The sequence below is a fragment of the Chiloscyllium plagiosum genome, unplaced genomic scaffold, assembly GCF_037043375.1.
Source record: "Chiloscyllium plagiosum isolate Xiang-an unplaced genomic scaffold, Cpla_swu_hap1 HiC_scaffold_3, whole genome shotgun sequence".
NCBI classification, from domain to species: domain Eukaryota; kingdom Metazoa; phylum Chordata; class Chondrichthyes; order Orectolobiformes; family Hemiscylliidae; genus Chiloscyllium; species Chiloscyllium plagiosum.
This window is the reverse complement of record NW_028270141.1, coordinates 2,248,858-2,267,378: the sequence shown is the minus strand read 5'-3', so window position 1 is coordinate 2,267,378 and position 18,521 is coordinate 2,248,858. Positions and strand designations below refer to the sequence as shown.

General features: G+C 40.2%; 1 protein-coding gene across 13 annotated transcripts in view; it reads right to left on the bottom strand.

Annotated features, from left to right (window-relative positions):
• Nucleotides 1-18,521, bottom strand: part of LOC122540353 (dystrobrevin beta) — a 539,648-nt gene that overhangs the window by 313,080 nt on the left and 208,047 nt on the right. For all 13 annotated transcript variants that reach the window (XM_087976966.1, XM_087976969.1, XM_087976975.1 and 10 more), the window contains exon 9: nucleotides 10,933-11,057. In XM_087976966.1, coding sequence (XP_087833092.1) covers nucleotides 10,933-11,057 — 125 coding nt within the window. The remainder of the gene's footprint in view (nucleotides 1-10,932; nucleotides 11,058-18,521) is intronic.

Here is an 18,521-nt window from a genome sequence, read left to right as displayed (position 1 = left end):
ATTTGCCTTTCAAATCACTGGCTGAATCAATATACTTTATGATTCAGGTACAAGAGGTACCCAGGTCCTTTTGTAAACTCCAAGTTCTGCAACCTCTCTCTATTTAAATATTATTTTTCCTAATCTGCCTGGCAAGCGGACAGTTCTCCCCACTCTTTAACCTAAATTCCTTTTGTAGACACATTGTGTACTCTTTGCAACTTACTTTCCTATCTATCTATACCATCAGCACATTACTTCATTTTTTTAATAAAAGAAATTGCCGAAAGTTGCATGTCAAGTTTGCTAAAAATGTCTTTAGATGTTACAAGTTGCCAAGATAAATATTTGTTCAGACACAGATTAATAAAACGAGAACGATCATGATTGATGTGGTTGGCTCTCAACTACTCTCCAAAATGACCTAACAAGCTGCTTATTTGTATCAACACACGACAAAGTCTAAACAGAGGAATGAAATAAGACAGACCACCCAGCATCAGCGAAGGTACCGGAAAGAACAAAAACAAAATTTGTCCACTCCACAAAGCCCTCCTTACCAACACCTGGGACCTTGTGTTAAAATTGGGAGACCTATCCCAGAGGCTAGTCAAGCAACAACCTGACAGATTTGTTGAGTAATTGACTTCTAGTAATTTATTTCCCTGCTATTTGTTAAAGTTGAGTGTGTTTATAATAAATAGAGTTGCTTTCTGTTCATAACAGAACCTTGTGCTATCCAGAATAGCAGTAAGTCAGGCAAACTGATCATCTTGCTGTTTTATGCCTTGTGGAACAATGGAGCTCCATTATTGGCACACTCTTCCCATTTACGACATAACACTGTGATGCTATGATTGCATTACAATAGATCGGGGTCTAATTATTTTGCTCTTTCTAGGAACCAGCACAGACACAATGGACCAAATGGCCTTATTTAGTGCTGTATGAATCTGTGACTAGTGGAAAGGAATAACACTATTATCAGATTACGACAGGAATCAAAAATCCTTGCCCACAAAGGTGTCAGCCCCTGAACTACCTTACAGGATAAGAAGAGATTCAGTGAGGCTACTATTTACACCCATCAGATTATTATCAACTTCTGAAATTGTAGGGACTATTCTTTTGGTCAGGCTGCTTTCTAGAAGGATAAATATCAGGTTAATTCTATCCACTTGAGAATTCATAGGAAACTCTGCTTGGGAACACCATAGTCTGCTCTCCACTGAAATATTTTGCCAAAATGAAGTTATCTTAATAAAAGGAATTAATGTTATTTCTTATTCAAAGGAAATAGTGAAATCCAATCCAAAAGCCCTTCAGAGTTGCATCGACAGTCTGAACCCTTAGCAGATTAACCATTACCTTTTGATGTTACCTATTTTGTTAGAAACAGTAAATTAATGTTTGGTTAATTTGTGTCAAGATAGTTAAGTAGCAGTGTGTAGTTTTCCAAACCATTAATTTGAAATAAAGAGAATTAAAAATGGCAAATAAAACTGATTTTTGAAATTTTTTTTTGAAAACCTTATTCATTTTACCGAGATCCAAGAAGGTTGTTCATCTGGTCACCTTCCCCATCATTGTTGGGATTACAAAACAGGTACACAATGTGCTCCTTTGTTGGAGATCAGGTATAAAACAACTTTCTTCCTCACTCAACTCATATAATGAAAGATTACTTCAACTATAATGAATAGAACTACATTCTCAATGATTTCTGTCTTTTCATGGGTTTATTGACAACGGTTTGATGGCAGATGCTGCTAAGTAACATTGTCCCTCTGGACCAAATGTGCTTGAGTCTTTGTTGACTCTGTGCTTAAGAGTCATTGAGGCTCAAGAAAGACTGAGCAGAGGAAACATTGGCTGTATGTATGGAATCAGAACCTATGTGTACAGCTGCTGCCAAGGACAACACGTACATGAGGAAGAAGAGGAACACAATGAGAAACCCTTAAGGGATTTTGTACATGGTCATGTGGGAATGAGAAAGTAAGCAATGATTAGATATAGTAATGGAACAAAACAATGCCAGATGGAGATAGGCAACACAGGTAAGCTATGAAGGAGAATGGTTGGCAGTGTTGAAGATCACAAATTGCTGATCCCCTTATTTAAGGAAATTGATCCATCACTGTGAGAAATAATAGACATTGTTTGGAGCATTAGGAAATTGAGAGCAATTATGGCCTAGCAAGGACTCCTAATGGAGAAACACATGACTTTCCTACTTCTTGTTAGTAATAGTTAGTATGGCTAACAGTTAAGCTATCCTGTATATAATCACTGAGCTTTAATAAACTACATTCTGTTCTCTAAGATAAGAGTCTTTTCTGCTTGGAATCATTTGCAGTTCATTGTTCATCGACCACATCATTTGAAAGCCCCCTACAAGCATTAGTATTATTCTATCCAAACCACAAATGGTCTCACCTTGACTTTCTCATCATTGTTGGTGCATTCTTTGCCTTGAACATGCAAAACGCTCTATGAACTGCAATTGGTAACCTTCGGCTTTCTGATGAGTATCTATATTTATTAAAGAGACTTAAAGTACCACAATCAGGGAGCATGTTGGCTGTGACTCCAACAGATTGTGTTGCCTGTGTATCCTTACGACAACCTCGATTATCTGAAAGAGACTGGCAGGGGGTATTTTGTTCATTCAAATAATTGATCTGATTGTAAACAAGCAGTAAATTATGATTGCTGGTTATCTGACAATGCACGCTATAATGCTGTTTAACTGAGAATTGAATGCTGAGTTGTCTAAAGCCAGTTTTACGGGACCTTGAAATCTTTTCAGATAATCCGAAATTTGGATAATTGACATTTGGATAATTGAGGTTGCCCTGTATATGTGTCTGTGTGTGTTTATGTCTATGCCTGTGTATGTTTATGTCTCTGTCTGTGTTAGTGCGTGTGTGTCTCTACCTATGTCTGTGTCAGTGTCAGTGTGCGTGTGTGTCTGTACCTGTGTCTGTGTTTGTGCGCGTGTGTGTCTGTACCTGTGTCTGTGTTCGTGCGCGTGTGTCTCTGGCTGTGTGTGTGTTCAAAGCAAAGGTGATCAGCAATTTGGAATTAAACAATTTTGTTCTTCAAAAACCAGGAACAACTATCAAACCTTGCCAGGTCAAAGGAACAAGATGAACAATAGAATAAAACTCTCAACAGTGTACCTTCTAAGAACATATGTCCTATTCAATGAATCTCTTAAAGCACAGTAGATTTAATTTAATTAGTATAATTTCCTGAAATGTAACCTTCATTTTAATAACTTCAAAAAGCAATTTGCAATACAGTTGTACAAGGTCAATGTGACAGCTGAACTGAAACTAAACCTTCTGTAAAGGGTTTAAATTAAATTTTTATAATAGAACTAGTGTAATACCATCCCCAAAAGGATTCTATCAGATATTATAATTAATGACTTAGAACTTAAACTGTGCCTTTCATGGTCATCAATATTAGTGAAGTATTAATGGAATTTAAAATAGTTTATGAAATATGTTACATGGAGAGGGGCAGATTATTGTAATCTTCCTAAATTACCCAACATTTGTAATTGTTCTACTTCAGTCAGAGAATTATAGCCAACAACCAGTCAGAAAATTACAATAAAAATAATGTTTAACACAGCTTGGGTTCTTGTCAAATCTATTTCAAATCTTTAATAAAGGCAGAATATAAATAATGATTGTTCAACATCTGCCAATGTCATCAGTTAAGACTGGAAATTTCCTCTTTAAATTAGCTCACTGTGAAACCTCACGTTTCTATTGCATGATTGTTATCCTCCCAATTTACAAAACAAAGTGAATTGGCATTATTTAATTCTTCAGAAATTGCTTTTGAGTTAGAAATGGGTTCACCTAAAGATAAAGCACGCTGATATTAAGTGAAAATCTAACATTTTTAATAACTGGTTTTGCATATAATAACAATTAAGAATATTTTAGATCATCTCTGCTGTATAATCTACTTTCATATTTCTCTCATTTGATAAGGTTGCTTATTTTTAAAAGGAAATCCATGAGATCTAAGGAGAGAGCTAAGAAGAGCCAGGAGGAGACATGAGAAGTTGTTGGCGGATAGGATCAGGGAAAACCCCAAGGCTTTCTATAGGTATATCAGGAATAAAAGAATGAATAGAGTAAGGTGAGGGGCAATCAAGTATAGTAGTGGGATGTTGTGCGTGGAGTCCAAGATGATTGGAGAAGCACTAAATGAATATTTTTCCTCAGTATTCACACTGGAAAAAGACAACGTTGTCAAGGAGAACACTGAGAAACAGGCTACTAGACTCGATGGGATTGAGGTTCACAAGGAGGAGGTGTTAGCAATTCTGGAAAGTGTAAAAATAGAAAAGTCCCCTGGGCCAGATGGGATTTATTCCAGGATTCTCTGGGAAGCCAGGGAGGAGATTGCAAAGCCTTTGGCTTTGATCTTTATGCCATCATTGTCTACAGGAATAGTGCCAGAAGACTGGAGGATAGCAAATGTTGTCCCCTTGTTCAAGAAGGGGAGTAAAGACAACCCTGGAAATTATAGACCCTTACTTCGGTTTTGGGTAAAGTTTTGGAAAAGGTTAAAAGAGATAGGATTAATAATCATCTAGAAAGAATAAGTTGATTAGGGATAGTCAACACAGGTTTGTGAAGGGTAGATCGTGCCTCACAAACCTTATTGAGTTCTTTGAGAAGGTGACCAAACAGGTGAATGAGGATAAACCAGTTGATGTGGTGTATATGGATTTCAGTAAGGCGTTTGATAAGATTCCCCACGGTAGGCTACTGCACAAACTACAGAGGCATGGGATTGACTGCTTGGATTGGAAGTTGGCTAGCTGAAAGAAGACAGAGGTGGTTGAAGGGAAATGTTCATCCTGGAGTTCAGTTACTGGTGGCATACCACAAGGATCTGTTTTGGGGCCACTGCTGTTGGTCATTTTTGTAAATGACCTGTATGAGGGCATAGAAGGATAGGTTAGGAAATTAGTGTCAAATCGCAGATGACACTAAGGTCAGTGGATAGTGCTGAAGGATGTTGCAGGTTACAGATGGAATAGATAAGCTGCACAGCTGGGCTGAGAGGTGGCAAATGGAGTTTAATGCCAAAATGTATGAGGTGATTCACTTTCGAAGAAGTAACAGGAATAAAAAGTACTGGGCTAATGGTAAAATTCTCGGTAGTGTGGATGTGCAGAGAGATCTCTGTGTCCATGAACATAAATCCCTGAAAGTTGCTACACAGGTCGATAAGGTCATTAGAAGGTATACGGTGTGTTAGCTTTTATTGGTACAGGGATTGAGTTTCGGAGCTATGAGGTCATGTTGCACCTGTACAAAACTCTGGTGCAGCTGCACTTGGAGTATTGTGTACAGTTCTGGTCGCTGCATTATAGGAAGGATGTGCAAGCCTTGAAAAGGGTTCAGAGGAGATTTACCAGGACTTTGCCTGGTATGGAGGGAAGGTGTTACGAGGAAAGGCTTGAGGCTGTTTTCGTTAGAGAGAAGAAGGTTGAGGGGTGACTTAATTGAGACATATAAGATAATCAGAGGGTTAGATTGGGTGGACAGTGAGAGCCTTTTTCCTCAGATGGTGATGGCTAGCACAAGGGGTCATAGCTTTAAACTGAGGGGTGATTGATTTAGGACAGATGTCAGAGGTAGGTTCTTTACTCAGAGTAGTTGGGGCATGGCACGCTCTGTCTGCAACAGTAGTAGACTCGCCAACTTTAAGGGCATTTAAATGGTCATTGGATAAATATATGGATGAGAATGGAATAGTGTAGGATAGATAGGGTCAGATTGGTTTCACAGGTCGGCACAACATCGAGGGCCGAAAGAACATTACAGCCCAGGATAGGCCTATGTTAATCACACAACAAATAGAGGATGTACGAAGCAACTGCAAAGTAATATTAACAATGAGATTATGGCTTGGTACTTAACCTTCATAACTGTTGGATAGAAATGTCAGTTAATGTTGCAATTATTGGAGAAATGTATCCACATATTTTAAAGCATATTCATTAAAATAGCACACACAGATTGTGACAAGGACTTTAAATATTTGGAAAATAAAATAAGTAGCATTTTCTGCCCAAATGCCTTTCTCAAGTTAATATGACATCCCTACTTGTGTCCACTGCTTTCTCTCAAGAAGTCCATTGTGTGTGTGTTAAGGGGAGTGTCCTGATATCAGTTTGCATATTGCTAAATAAACATTTCACCCTGGCTGTACACTTAAAAACATTACAAGTGTAACTCTACCATATCTTTAACTATCTTGTATACTTTAAATCAACTCAGGTGTCTGCTCTCACAGATGAAAATCCCAAATTTACCTGGGTATTGTATTCAAGACGTAGCGGATGACAATCTTCCCTGAATTGCATACCGCTGTTTTGACTGTGTAGCTTAACACCATTTCAGTTTTATTGCTTGTTGCTGAACCCTAGTTTAAGTATGGTTAACGTTGAGGCTAACAAGATTCTTTCTCCTTCATCCTTAGCTATTTAAACAACATTCACAGCATTCACCTGCCACCTGAAAGTATTTCATCTGAACAACAGCTTACCCACCTCAATTTGTTGCTGCAACCTGCAAATTTGACTAATTTACAGTGGGGGTCTGAATCCATGCCAGGTAACGAAAGAATACTGTATATCACTTCAAACTCCCAACGTGTTAGGCCAATAGTTAATGGCAGTTTATTTGTGTCCATACCCCAAGCAAGTTGTTGGAGGATTAAAGTCAAAGGAGAAAATGGTAGAAATACACAGCAGGAGTTCACTCGAGAGATGATTCTATTTTAAGGCAGCAGCTCACCACCAGATTCTCGAGGGTAATCAGAACTGGACAAGAACATAGAACATAGAACATAGAACAATACAGGACAGAACAGGCCCTTCAGCCCACAATGTTGTGCCGAACTTCTAACCTAGATTAAGTACCCATCCATGTACCTATCCAAATGCCGCTTAAAGGTCGCCAATGATTCCGACTCTACCACTCCCACGGGCAGCGCATTCCATGCCCCCACCACTCTCTGGGTAAAGAACCCACCCCTGACATCTCCCCTATACCTTCCACCCTTCCCCTTAAATTTATGTCCCCTTGTAACACTCTGTTGTACCCGGGGAAAAAGTTTCTGACTGTCTACTCTATCTATTCCTCTGATCATCTTATAAACCTCTATCAAGTCACCCCTCATCCTTCGCCGTTCCAACGAGAAAAGGCCGAGAACTCTCAACCTATCCTCGTACGACTTCCTCTCCATTCCAGGCAACATCCTGGTAAATCTTCTCTGCACCCTCTCCAAAGCTTCCACATCTTTCCTAAAGTGAGGCGACCAGAACTGCACACAGTACTCCAACTGTGGCCTAACCAAAGTCCTGTACAGCTGCAACATCACTTCACGACTCTTGAATTCAATCCCTCTGCTAATGAACGATAATACTCCATAGGCCTTCTTACAAACTCTATCCACCTGAGTTGCAACCTTCAAAGATCTATGTACATAGACCCCAAGATCCCTCTGTTCCTCCACCTGACTAAGAACCCTACCATTAACCCTGTATTCCGCATTCTTATTTGTTCTTCCAAAATGGACAACCTCACACTTGGCAGGGTTGAACTCCATCAGCCACTCCTCAGCCCAGCTCTGCATCATATCTAAGTCCCTCTGCAGCCGACAACAGCCCTCCTCACTGTCCACAACTCCACCTATCTTCGTATCATCTGCAAATTTACTGACCCATCCTTCGACTCCCTCATCTAAGTCATTAATAAAAATTACAAATAGCAGAGGACCCAGAACTGATCCCTGCGGAACTCCACTTGTAACTGGGCTCCAGGCTGAATATTTACCATCTACCACCACTCTCTGCCTTCGACCGGTTAGCCAGTTTTCTATCCAATTGACCAAATTTCCCTCTATCCCATGCCTCCTGACTTTCCGCATAAGCCTACCATGGGGAACCTTATCAAATGCCTTACTAAAATCCATGTACACTACATCCACTGCTCTACCCTCATCCACATGCTTGGTCACCTCCTGGAAGAATTCAATAAGACTTGTAAGGCAAGACCTACCCTTCACAAATCCGTGCTGGCTGTCCCTAATCAAGCAGTGTCTTTCCAGATACTCATAAATACTATCCCTCAGTACCCTTTCCATTACTTTGCCTACCACAGAAGTAAGACTAACAGGCCTGTAATTCCCGGGGTTATCCCTATTCCCTTTTTTGAACAGGGGCACAACATTCGCTACTCTCCAGTCCCCTGGTACCACCCCCTTTGCCAGTGAAGACGAGAAGATCATTGCCAACGGTACTGCAATTTCCTCTCTTGCTTCCCACATAATCCTAGGATATATCCCGTCAGGCCCGGGGGACTTGTCTATCCTCAAGTTGTTCAAAATGTCCAACACATCTTCCTTCCTAACAGGTATCTCTTCTAGCTTACCAGTCCATTTCACACTCTCCTCTTGCTGATCCTGTCAGAAAGGCTCACATCTTAAATGAATGCAAAGACTCTTGAGTGTAGAAACTATATCCTCCATGCGGGCAGTCATCAGCCATCACTGGATACAATGTTAGCAGTACAATTCTGCAGAAATCCGGCTCCATTCCAAAAATGACCTGACGTCAATGCTCATATTGTGAGCTTGGTATGCTTAAGGCAGCATAGAGCAGTTTTTAAATGTACTGTTTCAGGTGATGGTAAGGTGGAGTAGTAATAATGATGGCAAGTTAAGCCTAACTATTTATATCCTCTTGTTTCAAAATATACTTCTGTTGCTCAAGATAGATGCCCAAATGATGAACATGATAGCATGTTGAATATATTTGAATTAAATTTCTTCTGCTTGAATATATTTTATCTGTGGTGCACAACTATTTTGGCACTGAACTGCAAACTGAAAGAGTGATACCCTGAAGATGCAGAGCAGACCTACTCACAGTGCACTTCAAATTCCCTGTGGTCCCATTAAAACAATGCATCACAACGTTTGTGAAGTTCATTCCTGCAGCCAGTAAAATGGAGCAAGTCATTACATGTGCTTCTGTATAAATGCATATTTGAGTTTCTCAAGCGATGACAATCTGATGATAACCTGAATTTGTACAAAATTTCTGAATACTTAATCGAAGAGCCCAATGTCTTGGAGACTAACTTCCTGATCTATAATAAGTCCATATCCATTTTCTGTTTCAGAATAAATGACATTGCGACCTTTTAAATGATCTTATACACACAGTTTATTAGGTTAAGCAAAGGGAACATAATGATCCAGAAGTTTTATTTTCTGGAAGTAACCGGAATTGTGAAGCCATCAGGGGTACATTTTACACTCTGCAATGTACTTCTGAGACGTTTTGATTATTCAGCATTACCCGTAAAACTGCACCTAAACAGGCTGTACTGTAACAGCATTGATATTGAAACAGCAATCTGCATTTGCTGGGTAAAATTTGCTAAAGTTGGTGAAGGTGGTTTTGGAGAAAATTGAAGCAGCTGGGAAAGAAATTCCAGCCTTGGGCGACTGACTGTGTGGATTTTGCACATTCTTCCCGTGCCTGCGTGGGTTTCCTCCGGGTGCTCCATTTTCCTCCCACAGTCCAAACATGTGCAGGTCAGGTGAGTTGGCTATGCTAAATTGCCTATAGATTAGGTGCATTAGTCAGAGGGAAATGGGTCTGGGTGGGTTACTCTTCGGAGGGTCAGTATGAACTTGTTGGGCCGAAGGGCCTGTTTCCACACTGTAGGGAATCTAATCTAACCTAAATACTTTGGAGCTGTACCTTCATTAACTGGTTAAATCCTGAACAAAGCTGCTGGGAAGTGTAGGCTTCATTAAAAGTTAAGTCTTCATTCCATATACCATGCACATCCAACATTGCGAAGTACTGTATTCAGAATACTTCAAACTGTTGACCACAGAATCTCAATGTGTTGCTCCACTTAAATTTCATTCTAATTTTGGGAAATCACAATTCTCATGGTTTTAATGTTTAAATGGCACTAACAACAATGCAACCAATCTTACAAAAGTTAAACAACAATTTATTTTAGACGTCAAACTACAAATTGATTGTGCACTTTAGAAACAAGTGCTGAAGTCAGGAAATAGTCATTGTCCTCAATTTCTCACCTTCCCAAACTGCATTAACATATGCAATCATGACATAACTCATGAAATGTTGTTTGAACCTCTTAAAAGATACATGATTACTGCAGATACTTCTTGTTTGGACAGATTTCTGCCAGAAAGATCAACAAAATTGCATAAACTGAAACCCAAAGTTAGAAGAATCACCATCAATTGCATACACTACAAATGAAAATCGCAATGTTAATAACACTTTCTAGGACTGTTGCAATAAAAAAAATCTTTTTTGGTTCTTTCATTTACATTGTAATATGTGAAAAACCATAATGCTGGCTGAATTGTAATTTTAAGACTACAATGAATAGATTTATTTTAGGTAAGGATATCAAGGATTAAAAGTGGGGAGGGAGAGATCAGCCTTGTAATTGAACAGCAGACCATGAGAGGATGAATGACCACCCCTTGTGTATAGATTTGTTCTCTTGTGTTGTCCTATTTTAAAGCATTAACATGACCATGTCTAAAAACATGTCGAGAATGATAGGAGAGCTCGCTTTTTATCACTCAGGTTTTTATTGCATTAAGGAAGAACATGCAGTTCTAAATGACCAGTAATCATGACCAAATAGTCCCTCACAGAGCGAATATCTGCTGCAAACTGAATTACCACTTTGGAAAACAATAAATAAAGATGACTCCTTGGAGTACACAGAATATTCCTGCAATCTGTCACTCTGCCTAGCATCAATTTCAAGCTTTAACTTGTTTACAAATAAAAGCTATACCAGTATTTACAGCTAAACCTCATCTAAAAGCTTCATTACTCACACTATGTGGGCCAAATCGAGAGGCTTCTCTGGCATCTCAGGGTATATAGGATGAGGTGGTTCCCGACTTGGAACACATCCAAGGGACTTACTAATTGCATGTCCCAACTTCTTTGCCGGTGATTTCTGTGAAGAAAAATTACAAAGTTAATGAATAAAAGTATGGAACTCAAGGTAGTAGAACCTAAGCTCAGCTAAAAGAGAGAATGGAAGTTAAACAAAAGGTAGGCAACAGGAAAATTGAAGATTCCTTCCTTCCTAGCCAGGAAGGAAAATTTTATTTCACTTCAGAAATTTGCAAGCTACTCATTCAAAGCTGAATGAAACATTAACCTACTGAATTCCAGAGGCAAGGGGAAAACAACTGCCCCTGACATCAAGGCTGCATTCAACCAAGTGTGGCATCAAGGAGCCCTGGCAAAACTGGAATCAATAGGTATCGGAGGCAAACTCTCTACTGGTTAGAGTTATATCTGGCACATAGGAAGAAGGTTGTGGTTGTTGGAGGTCAGTCATCTCAGCTCCAGGACATCTCTGCAGGAGTTCCTCAGGGTGGTGTTCCAGGCCCAAACATCTTCATCATCATAAAGATCAGAAGTGGGGATTTTCATCATACTTGTATAATGTTCAGCACCATTCTAGACTTCTCAGTTAGCGAAGCAGTCCATACTCCAATATCGCAATATCCAGGCTTGGGCTGTGTAGCGATTGGAAACAGGTGCATCTCATTGGCCCAGGCTAACAACCCCATTCAAAGATTTCTTAGTCAATCAGGAAGCCCTGCCTGGCCAATGTAAACAATGGATGTCTTTTTTAAGCTATATTGGGTGTGTGTTCTATGCACTGTATCTGATTGACTGCACTGTCTTGCCTGTGTTTGTTAGTTATCTTTGTGATAAATGGAAGTGGGATTTGAGATTTGTCCTCATCTCCTTGAGAACTGGTTGAATGGTGGGGTTTGGGGTTTGGCTTTGCTGCCCTTTCCCCTGTATATAGTGGGGTTTTTGTGAACTGCTGCTTTCTGTTTATTGTTAACTGTATTTTGTACTGTTCAATAAAATTTAAAAAAAGAAAAAATATAATAGGGGGTTTAGAATTTCATCAGTTCAGGGACTGAGTCTGAGCTGGCTGGCCACAGCCAGTGTACTCTGCCCAAGTAAATAAAGAGGGACTTGGTGACAGGATACCAGCCTCTGTGCAGTTAGTTCAGGCTGAGAAATAACAGATGCCAGACAATTACCATATCAAACTAGAGACAATCAAACCATTGTCCTTGACATTCAATGGTGTTACCATCACTGAATCTTCTACTACCATCTTGGGGTTACCAATGACCAGAAATGAAATTGGACTGGGCAAGTCATATATATGTTCTAGCTACAAGAGCACGTCAGTGGCAAGGAGCTCTACTGTGAGGGACTCACCTCCTGACTCCTCAAAATCTCCTCCACAATCTACAAGGCACAAGCCAGGAGTATGATGGAACACCAGGAGAAAATGAGAACTGCAGATGCTGGAGATCAGAGCTGAAAGATGTGTTGCTGGAAAAGCGCAGCAGGTCAGGCAGCATCAAAGGAACAGGAGAATCGACGTTTCGGGCATAAGCCTGTTTTTTCCTGTGATGGAATACTCCCAACTTGCCAGGATGGGTGCAGCTCCACCAACACTCAGGAAACTTGACATCATGCAGGACAAAACCACCCACTTAACTGGCACATATCCACTCCACCCCCCACCGATGCTCAGTAGCAGCAGTGTATACCCTTTACAACATGCACTGCACTAATTCATCCTTCCTCAGAGCACCTTTAAAGCCTGCAATCAGTCCCTCCTGAAGAACAATGACAGTAAACACATGGGAACACTACCACCATCTGTAATAAGGACAGACTAAGCAGGAAACTTGTAACAAAAACGAAGTTTTTGGAGAACCTCAGCAGCTCTGGCAGTATCTGTGGATAGAAAGCAGAGCTAACGTTTTGAGCCCAGTGACATTTCCTCAGAACACAAGGTGGGTTACTGGACCTGATGCATTGCCATCCTTTCTCTCCACAGATGCTGCCAGACCTGTTGTGTTTCCAACAATTTCTAATTTTTTCTGCAACAATTGCTTCTTTTTCAGCATCGCTTCTTCTACTGGCACAGCCTTCCCAACCTGAGACAAGCAACTTAATATCAGCAGAAATACTCTCACAAGAAGTCTACAACAAGTGTGGAAACCAGTTAGATCCCAACCAATAGTCAGTTGTTCAATTGGAAATTTAGCCTCATGGGTTTCTAGTGAGGAATCCATGGGTTTAGCAGATAGCACCCTTGTCTCTGCTAAGTGTCAGAAGATGCCAACACATAATTTGATACTGAGCACAATACTGAGCAAGTACAGACCTGTTAGAGGGAGCATCTTTCAGATAACATGTTACTCTGAGGCCTGAACCCATAGTACTATTCAAAGGGAGTTCTCCAGGTGGTCAAACCAATATTTATCTTTCAGCCACACTGTAATATAGAAAAGGTAGTGGTTCACTGCTGACTGCATTTACTGCATTAAAACTAATTAGAGTGTTTGTTTACATAACAGCAAACACTACTTTAAAACTAACTTACTGCCTGTAAACTACTTTTGTTTCATCTTGAGAACTCTAGGTGTAACTTAAATATATCTTAGTCATCAAGTGTTGGTATTTTGTATTGCTTTTGGTGGTTTACCTTTATGTTACAGAATATTTGGATAATGTTCTCTAAAACTAATGTCATTTCACTTGAATCACTGGCATCATCTTTCACAAGTTGGTCAGTTTTCAGGAAACAGTCAATCTCTGCAGAGATTTGTGACAAATTCGCTGTCGTAAAGTGAAGACAATGAATTATACTGAGAGTCAGTCAAACACAAAGTCTTAATGATTTCCTTTGATGTTTGATTTGTAAGTTTGGTAATTGTTTCCTGATTAAGAGCGAGTGATGTTAGTAAATGGCAACAGTACTCTGAAGCTTCCTATTGCTTTTCCATTAAGATCCATTTAGCTCATCAATTTCAAGGATATTCTGGGAAGAATTCCAGTTCACAGAGATAAGTCAATTTGTCGATCAATGCCTGTGAATTAATGAGCCAGATCAATCAACATTGTCATAAAATACCATAGACCAGCTTGACTCATTAAATTTGCCATTTTGGAATTATCAAGTTCCGATATTTTGCTGCCAATTATATCACCAGAAAGATCCTCCTTATTCTGTCCTTACAGATTCCACTATAACTCTCAATCTTCATTACTTTTTAAAGATTCAACCTGTATTTGTTTTCCCTCTTGCTAAACATCCTCCAGTGATTCCACAGCACCTTCATGTTTGCTCCTCTGTTCTCCGCCGAAGTTCTTCCTCCCATTCTTCCCTGCTGGATTTTATTTACATGTGCACCCCTTCCATTTTTGTTTCAGTTTGCCTTTGTTTCAGGCAGCTGAAATTTTATGGATTTACTTCAAACTATTTTCCTCCCTCTCTGAGCTGAACTTCTGAATGATTAACTGTTTTTGTTCAACTGAATAAGTGTTTCCAAGATATAAATTGCTTTTGAGTGATCTTTATTTGCTGCTTATATTACACTTCAAATTCTTCTTTGCAATGGATCTTATAATCTCATTTCCCCTTTTGCAAAGTATCTGGATCAGTAGAAACTGTGTCTTGATCAAGGATCTTCAGACAATGGAGCTCTCTCAGTGTCTAAATTAGTTAGCTAAACTCCTATTCCAATAGATCTGTCTTCAGTTGGGTCTAATGTATTGCTGGTAAGCAATCTTTGATACCTCTCTGCCTCAAGTCTATGGATTAGTGTTTAATTATTAAATTAGATAAAAGAATCCTGCTGGAACACAGCAATTGTATCCAACCAGAAGACTGATTATCCTGGTTAAGAGTCTGGAAGAATGATTATACAATTCCCATCTCTGACTTTGCATAGGATGTTTCATTTAAAATTTCCCCTTATACCTCTTATATACATTTATACTTATATTAATATCCATCTGTGACTGCTTCATCATATCGTACTTAGCTATGTAAACCAGAAAATCCCATGTTTAACCCCCAAATCACATAGAAAAACAGCTTTTGAGGATAAGAATTTCTGACTCATTTTCAATTTTGGAAGACAACTGTTCATTCACACTTCCTCCAGAGATACATCCTACCTGTTACCACTCCATCCAGAACTCATCATTTACTCTTTCCTGTATTCCACTCTATCACAGATCTTCCTTTTTGGATCTTTTTTCCAATCTCCTTCCTTACACTTATTTGAAAATTTCTAATTACTCATTTCTTGATGGATGGTCATCAGCTTGAGGAATTGCCCTGTTCTTCTCCCCACAGATACAACCTGACTATTACCAGCATTTTCCCCTAATATAAAATATTACCTACAGTCAAAAAGTCTGAGAAAAAAAATCTCATTATGTGCCCCAAAGCTGCAGTAATAGTCTCTCAGCCTCTCTCAATACAGGGCATTGATGCTGTGCAAGTACCCCACCCTCTCCAAGATCATCTCAGTAGAGCAGATCACAGCAGATCAACTCTAGTGAAGGTCGTCGGACCCCAGGAGATGTTCCACTTGCCAAAGTTATAGCAACGCTGCTGCCTGAAAGGAAAACCTCACCTTTAATCTGGAACTATCCCAATAATACAGTAAAGCAGGAGACTGAAGGGAGGGAGAACTTGATTAGATTATTATTGTTAGGGAAGCGGTACTGAACAAACTGAAGGAATTACGGGTTGGTAAATGTCCAGGTTCCGATAAACGCCATCCTAGGGTCTGAACAGAGATGGCCAATGAGGTAGTAGATACATTGATGTTAATTGGCTGAAATTTATTAAATTCAGGAAAGGTTCTATCAGACTGAAAAGTAGTAAAAATAGTCCTTTATCCAAGACAGGAGGGAGACAGAAAATAATTGACTACAGGCCCGTTAGCTTAATGCCCGATTCAAACGCCTTCCCCAAGGTAATCAGCAAGGAAGTTAGAACTGGGTACTCGGAAAATCTTGAGGTAATTGAGAAGCGCCAACATGACTTTGTAAAAGGGAAATTGTATTGAACCAGTACATTAGAATTCTTAAGGAGTAAGATGTACTGTGGATAAACAGGAGCACTTTGCAGTTTGCACTTGGATTTCCAAATTCCAAAAACATTCCACATAAAAGGTTATTGCACAGAGTAGAGGCTCAAAGTGCAGGGGTAGCGTATTGGCATGGATAGAACATTGGTTTATAGGCAGAAAATAGAGCATGATGGATACATTAAAGTGTCTTTTTCCAAATTGGCAGGATGTGGGGAATGGGCTCCTACAGGCGTCAGTACAGGCCCCTCAGCATTTGACAATTGATATCTATCACTGACTTAGTGGGTCAAAAGCATGGCCACAAAATATTCAGATGAGGTAACGATAGGTGGGATAATATGCAGATTTATTTTGATAGGTTGAGTGAGTGGGCAAGAGTCTGGCAGATGGAGTATAATGTGGGAAAATGTGAAGTTGTTCACTTTGGCAGGTAATATTTTTTAAAAAGCAGAGATATCCCTACTATTGTATTCTATACCTATGCCAATGAAGGAGAGCATTCCATAAGCCTTCTTTACAACCTTATCTACTTGTACCGCTATCTTGAGGGGCCTGTGCACTTGTACACAGATCTCTTGCTACATCTACCCGCTCGGATATTCCCACTTATTGTGTATTCCCTCTTATTATTTGACCTCCCTAATGTATTACCTCACACTTCAAGTTGAAATCCGTCTGCCACTAGCCTGCCCACTTCACCAATCCACCTATATTATTTTGGAGCTTACGCTGCACTATCCTCTACACCCCCAATGTTTGTGCCATCTGCAGATTTCCCAGCTGTGCCCCCCAAGTTGAAATCCAAATCATTAACATATAAAGTAACCAGCATAGGTCTCAACATCGAGCCTTGCAGAAGACCACTTGGAACAGCTTTCTATTTGCAAGGACTGCCACTGATCATTACCCTGTGCTTCCTGTTACTAAGCCAACTTTGGATCAAATTCACCACATTACCCTGCATCCTACAGGGTTTCACTTTTGTTTGACCAGTCTGCCATGTGGGACCTGTCACATGCCTTATTAAAATTCATGTAGACAATATCCACTGCACTACTTTCTCGATCCTCCCCGTCACTTCCTTCAAGACTTCAATCAAATCTATAAGGCATGATCTTGCCTTAACAAAGCCATGTTGACTATCCCATGCCCTTCTAAGTGACAGGTTATCCAATTTCTCAGGATTGACTCTCACAATTTGCCCACCGCTGAAGATAAACTAACTGGCCTATGATTAAAAATCACACAACACCAGGTTGTAGTCTAACAGGTTTAATTGGAAGCAGTAGCTTTCGGAGCGACGCTCCTTCATCAGGTGGTAGTGGAGGGCTCGATCCTAACACACAGAATTTATAGCAAAAATTTATAGTGTGATGTAACTGAAATTATACATTGAAAAATTGATTGTCTGTTAAGCCTTTGATCTGTTAGAATACCATGATACCCTCCACTACCACCTGATGAAGGAGCGTCGCTCCGAAAGCTAGTGCTTCCAATTAAACCTGTTGGACTATAACCTGGTGTTGTGTGAATTTTAACTTTGCACACTCCAGTCCAACACTGGCATCTCCAAATCAGGCCTATGATTGTTTGGCTAGTGTACCTTTCTTAAACAACGGAACCACATTTGCATTCTTTCAATCCTCTGACACCTCATCTATGTCTAAGCAAACCTCTGAGAAAAAAATGTTTGCTCACCCCTGTCTTAAATGGGCGACCCCCATTGTTTAACTATGATCCTAGATGCAGATCTTCCCACAAGAGGGGACATCTTTTTAGAATCCCTACTGTGTGGAAACAGGCCATTCTGCCCAACAAGTCCACACCAGCCCTCCAAAGAGTAGCCCACCCAAACCCACTCCCCTATCACTCTGCATTCACCCTGACTAATGCACCTAACCTATACATCCTTGAACTCTATGGGCAATTTAGAATGGCCAATTCAACCAAACGTGCACATCTTGCAATTGAGGGAGGAAACCGGAACATCCGGAGGAAACCCACGCCAACGTAGGAAGGACATGCAAACTCCACACAGACAGTCACCCAAGGCTGGAATCGAACCTGGGTCCCTGGCACTGTGAGGCAGCAGTGCTAACCACTGAGCCATCATGCTGCCCGAATCCTTTCCACATCCACCCAGTCAAGTCCTCACAGGATCGTATATGTTTCAATTCAGTCATCTCGGACTCTTCTGAACTCCAGATGATACAGACCTAGCCTTTCCTCATAAGGCGAGGTGCTAAACTCCAGGTATTAATCTCACAAACTTTCTCTGAACTGCTTCCAACACATTAATATCCTCCTGCAAGTATGCTGACTAGTTTTATACAGTACTGCAGTCTCATCATTGTCCTGTATATTTTTATTCACTCATGGGACATGGGTGTTGCTGGCTGGCATTTATTGCCTTTGAACTGAGCGGCTTGCTAGGCCATTTCAGAGGGCAGTCTGAGAGGCAACCACACTGCTGTGGGTGT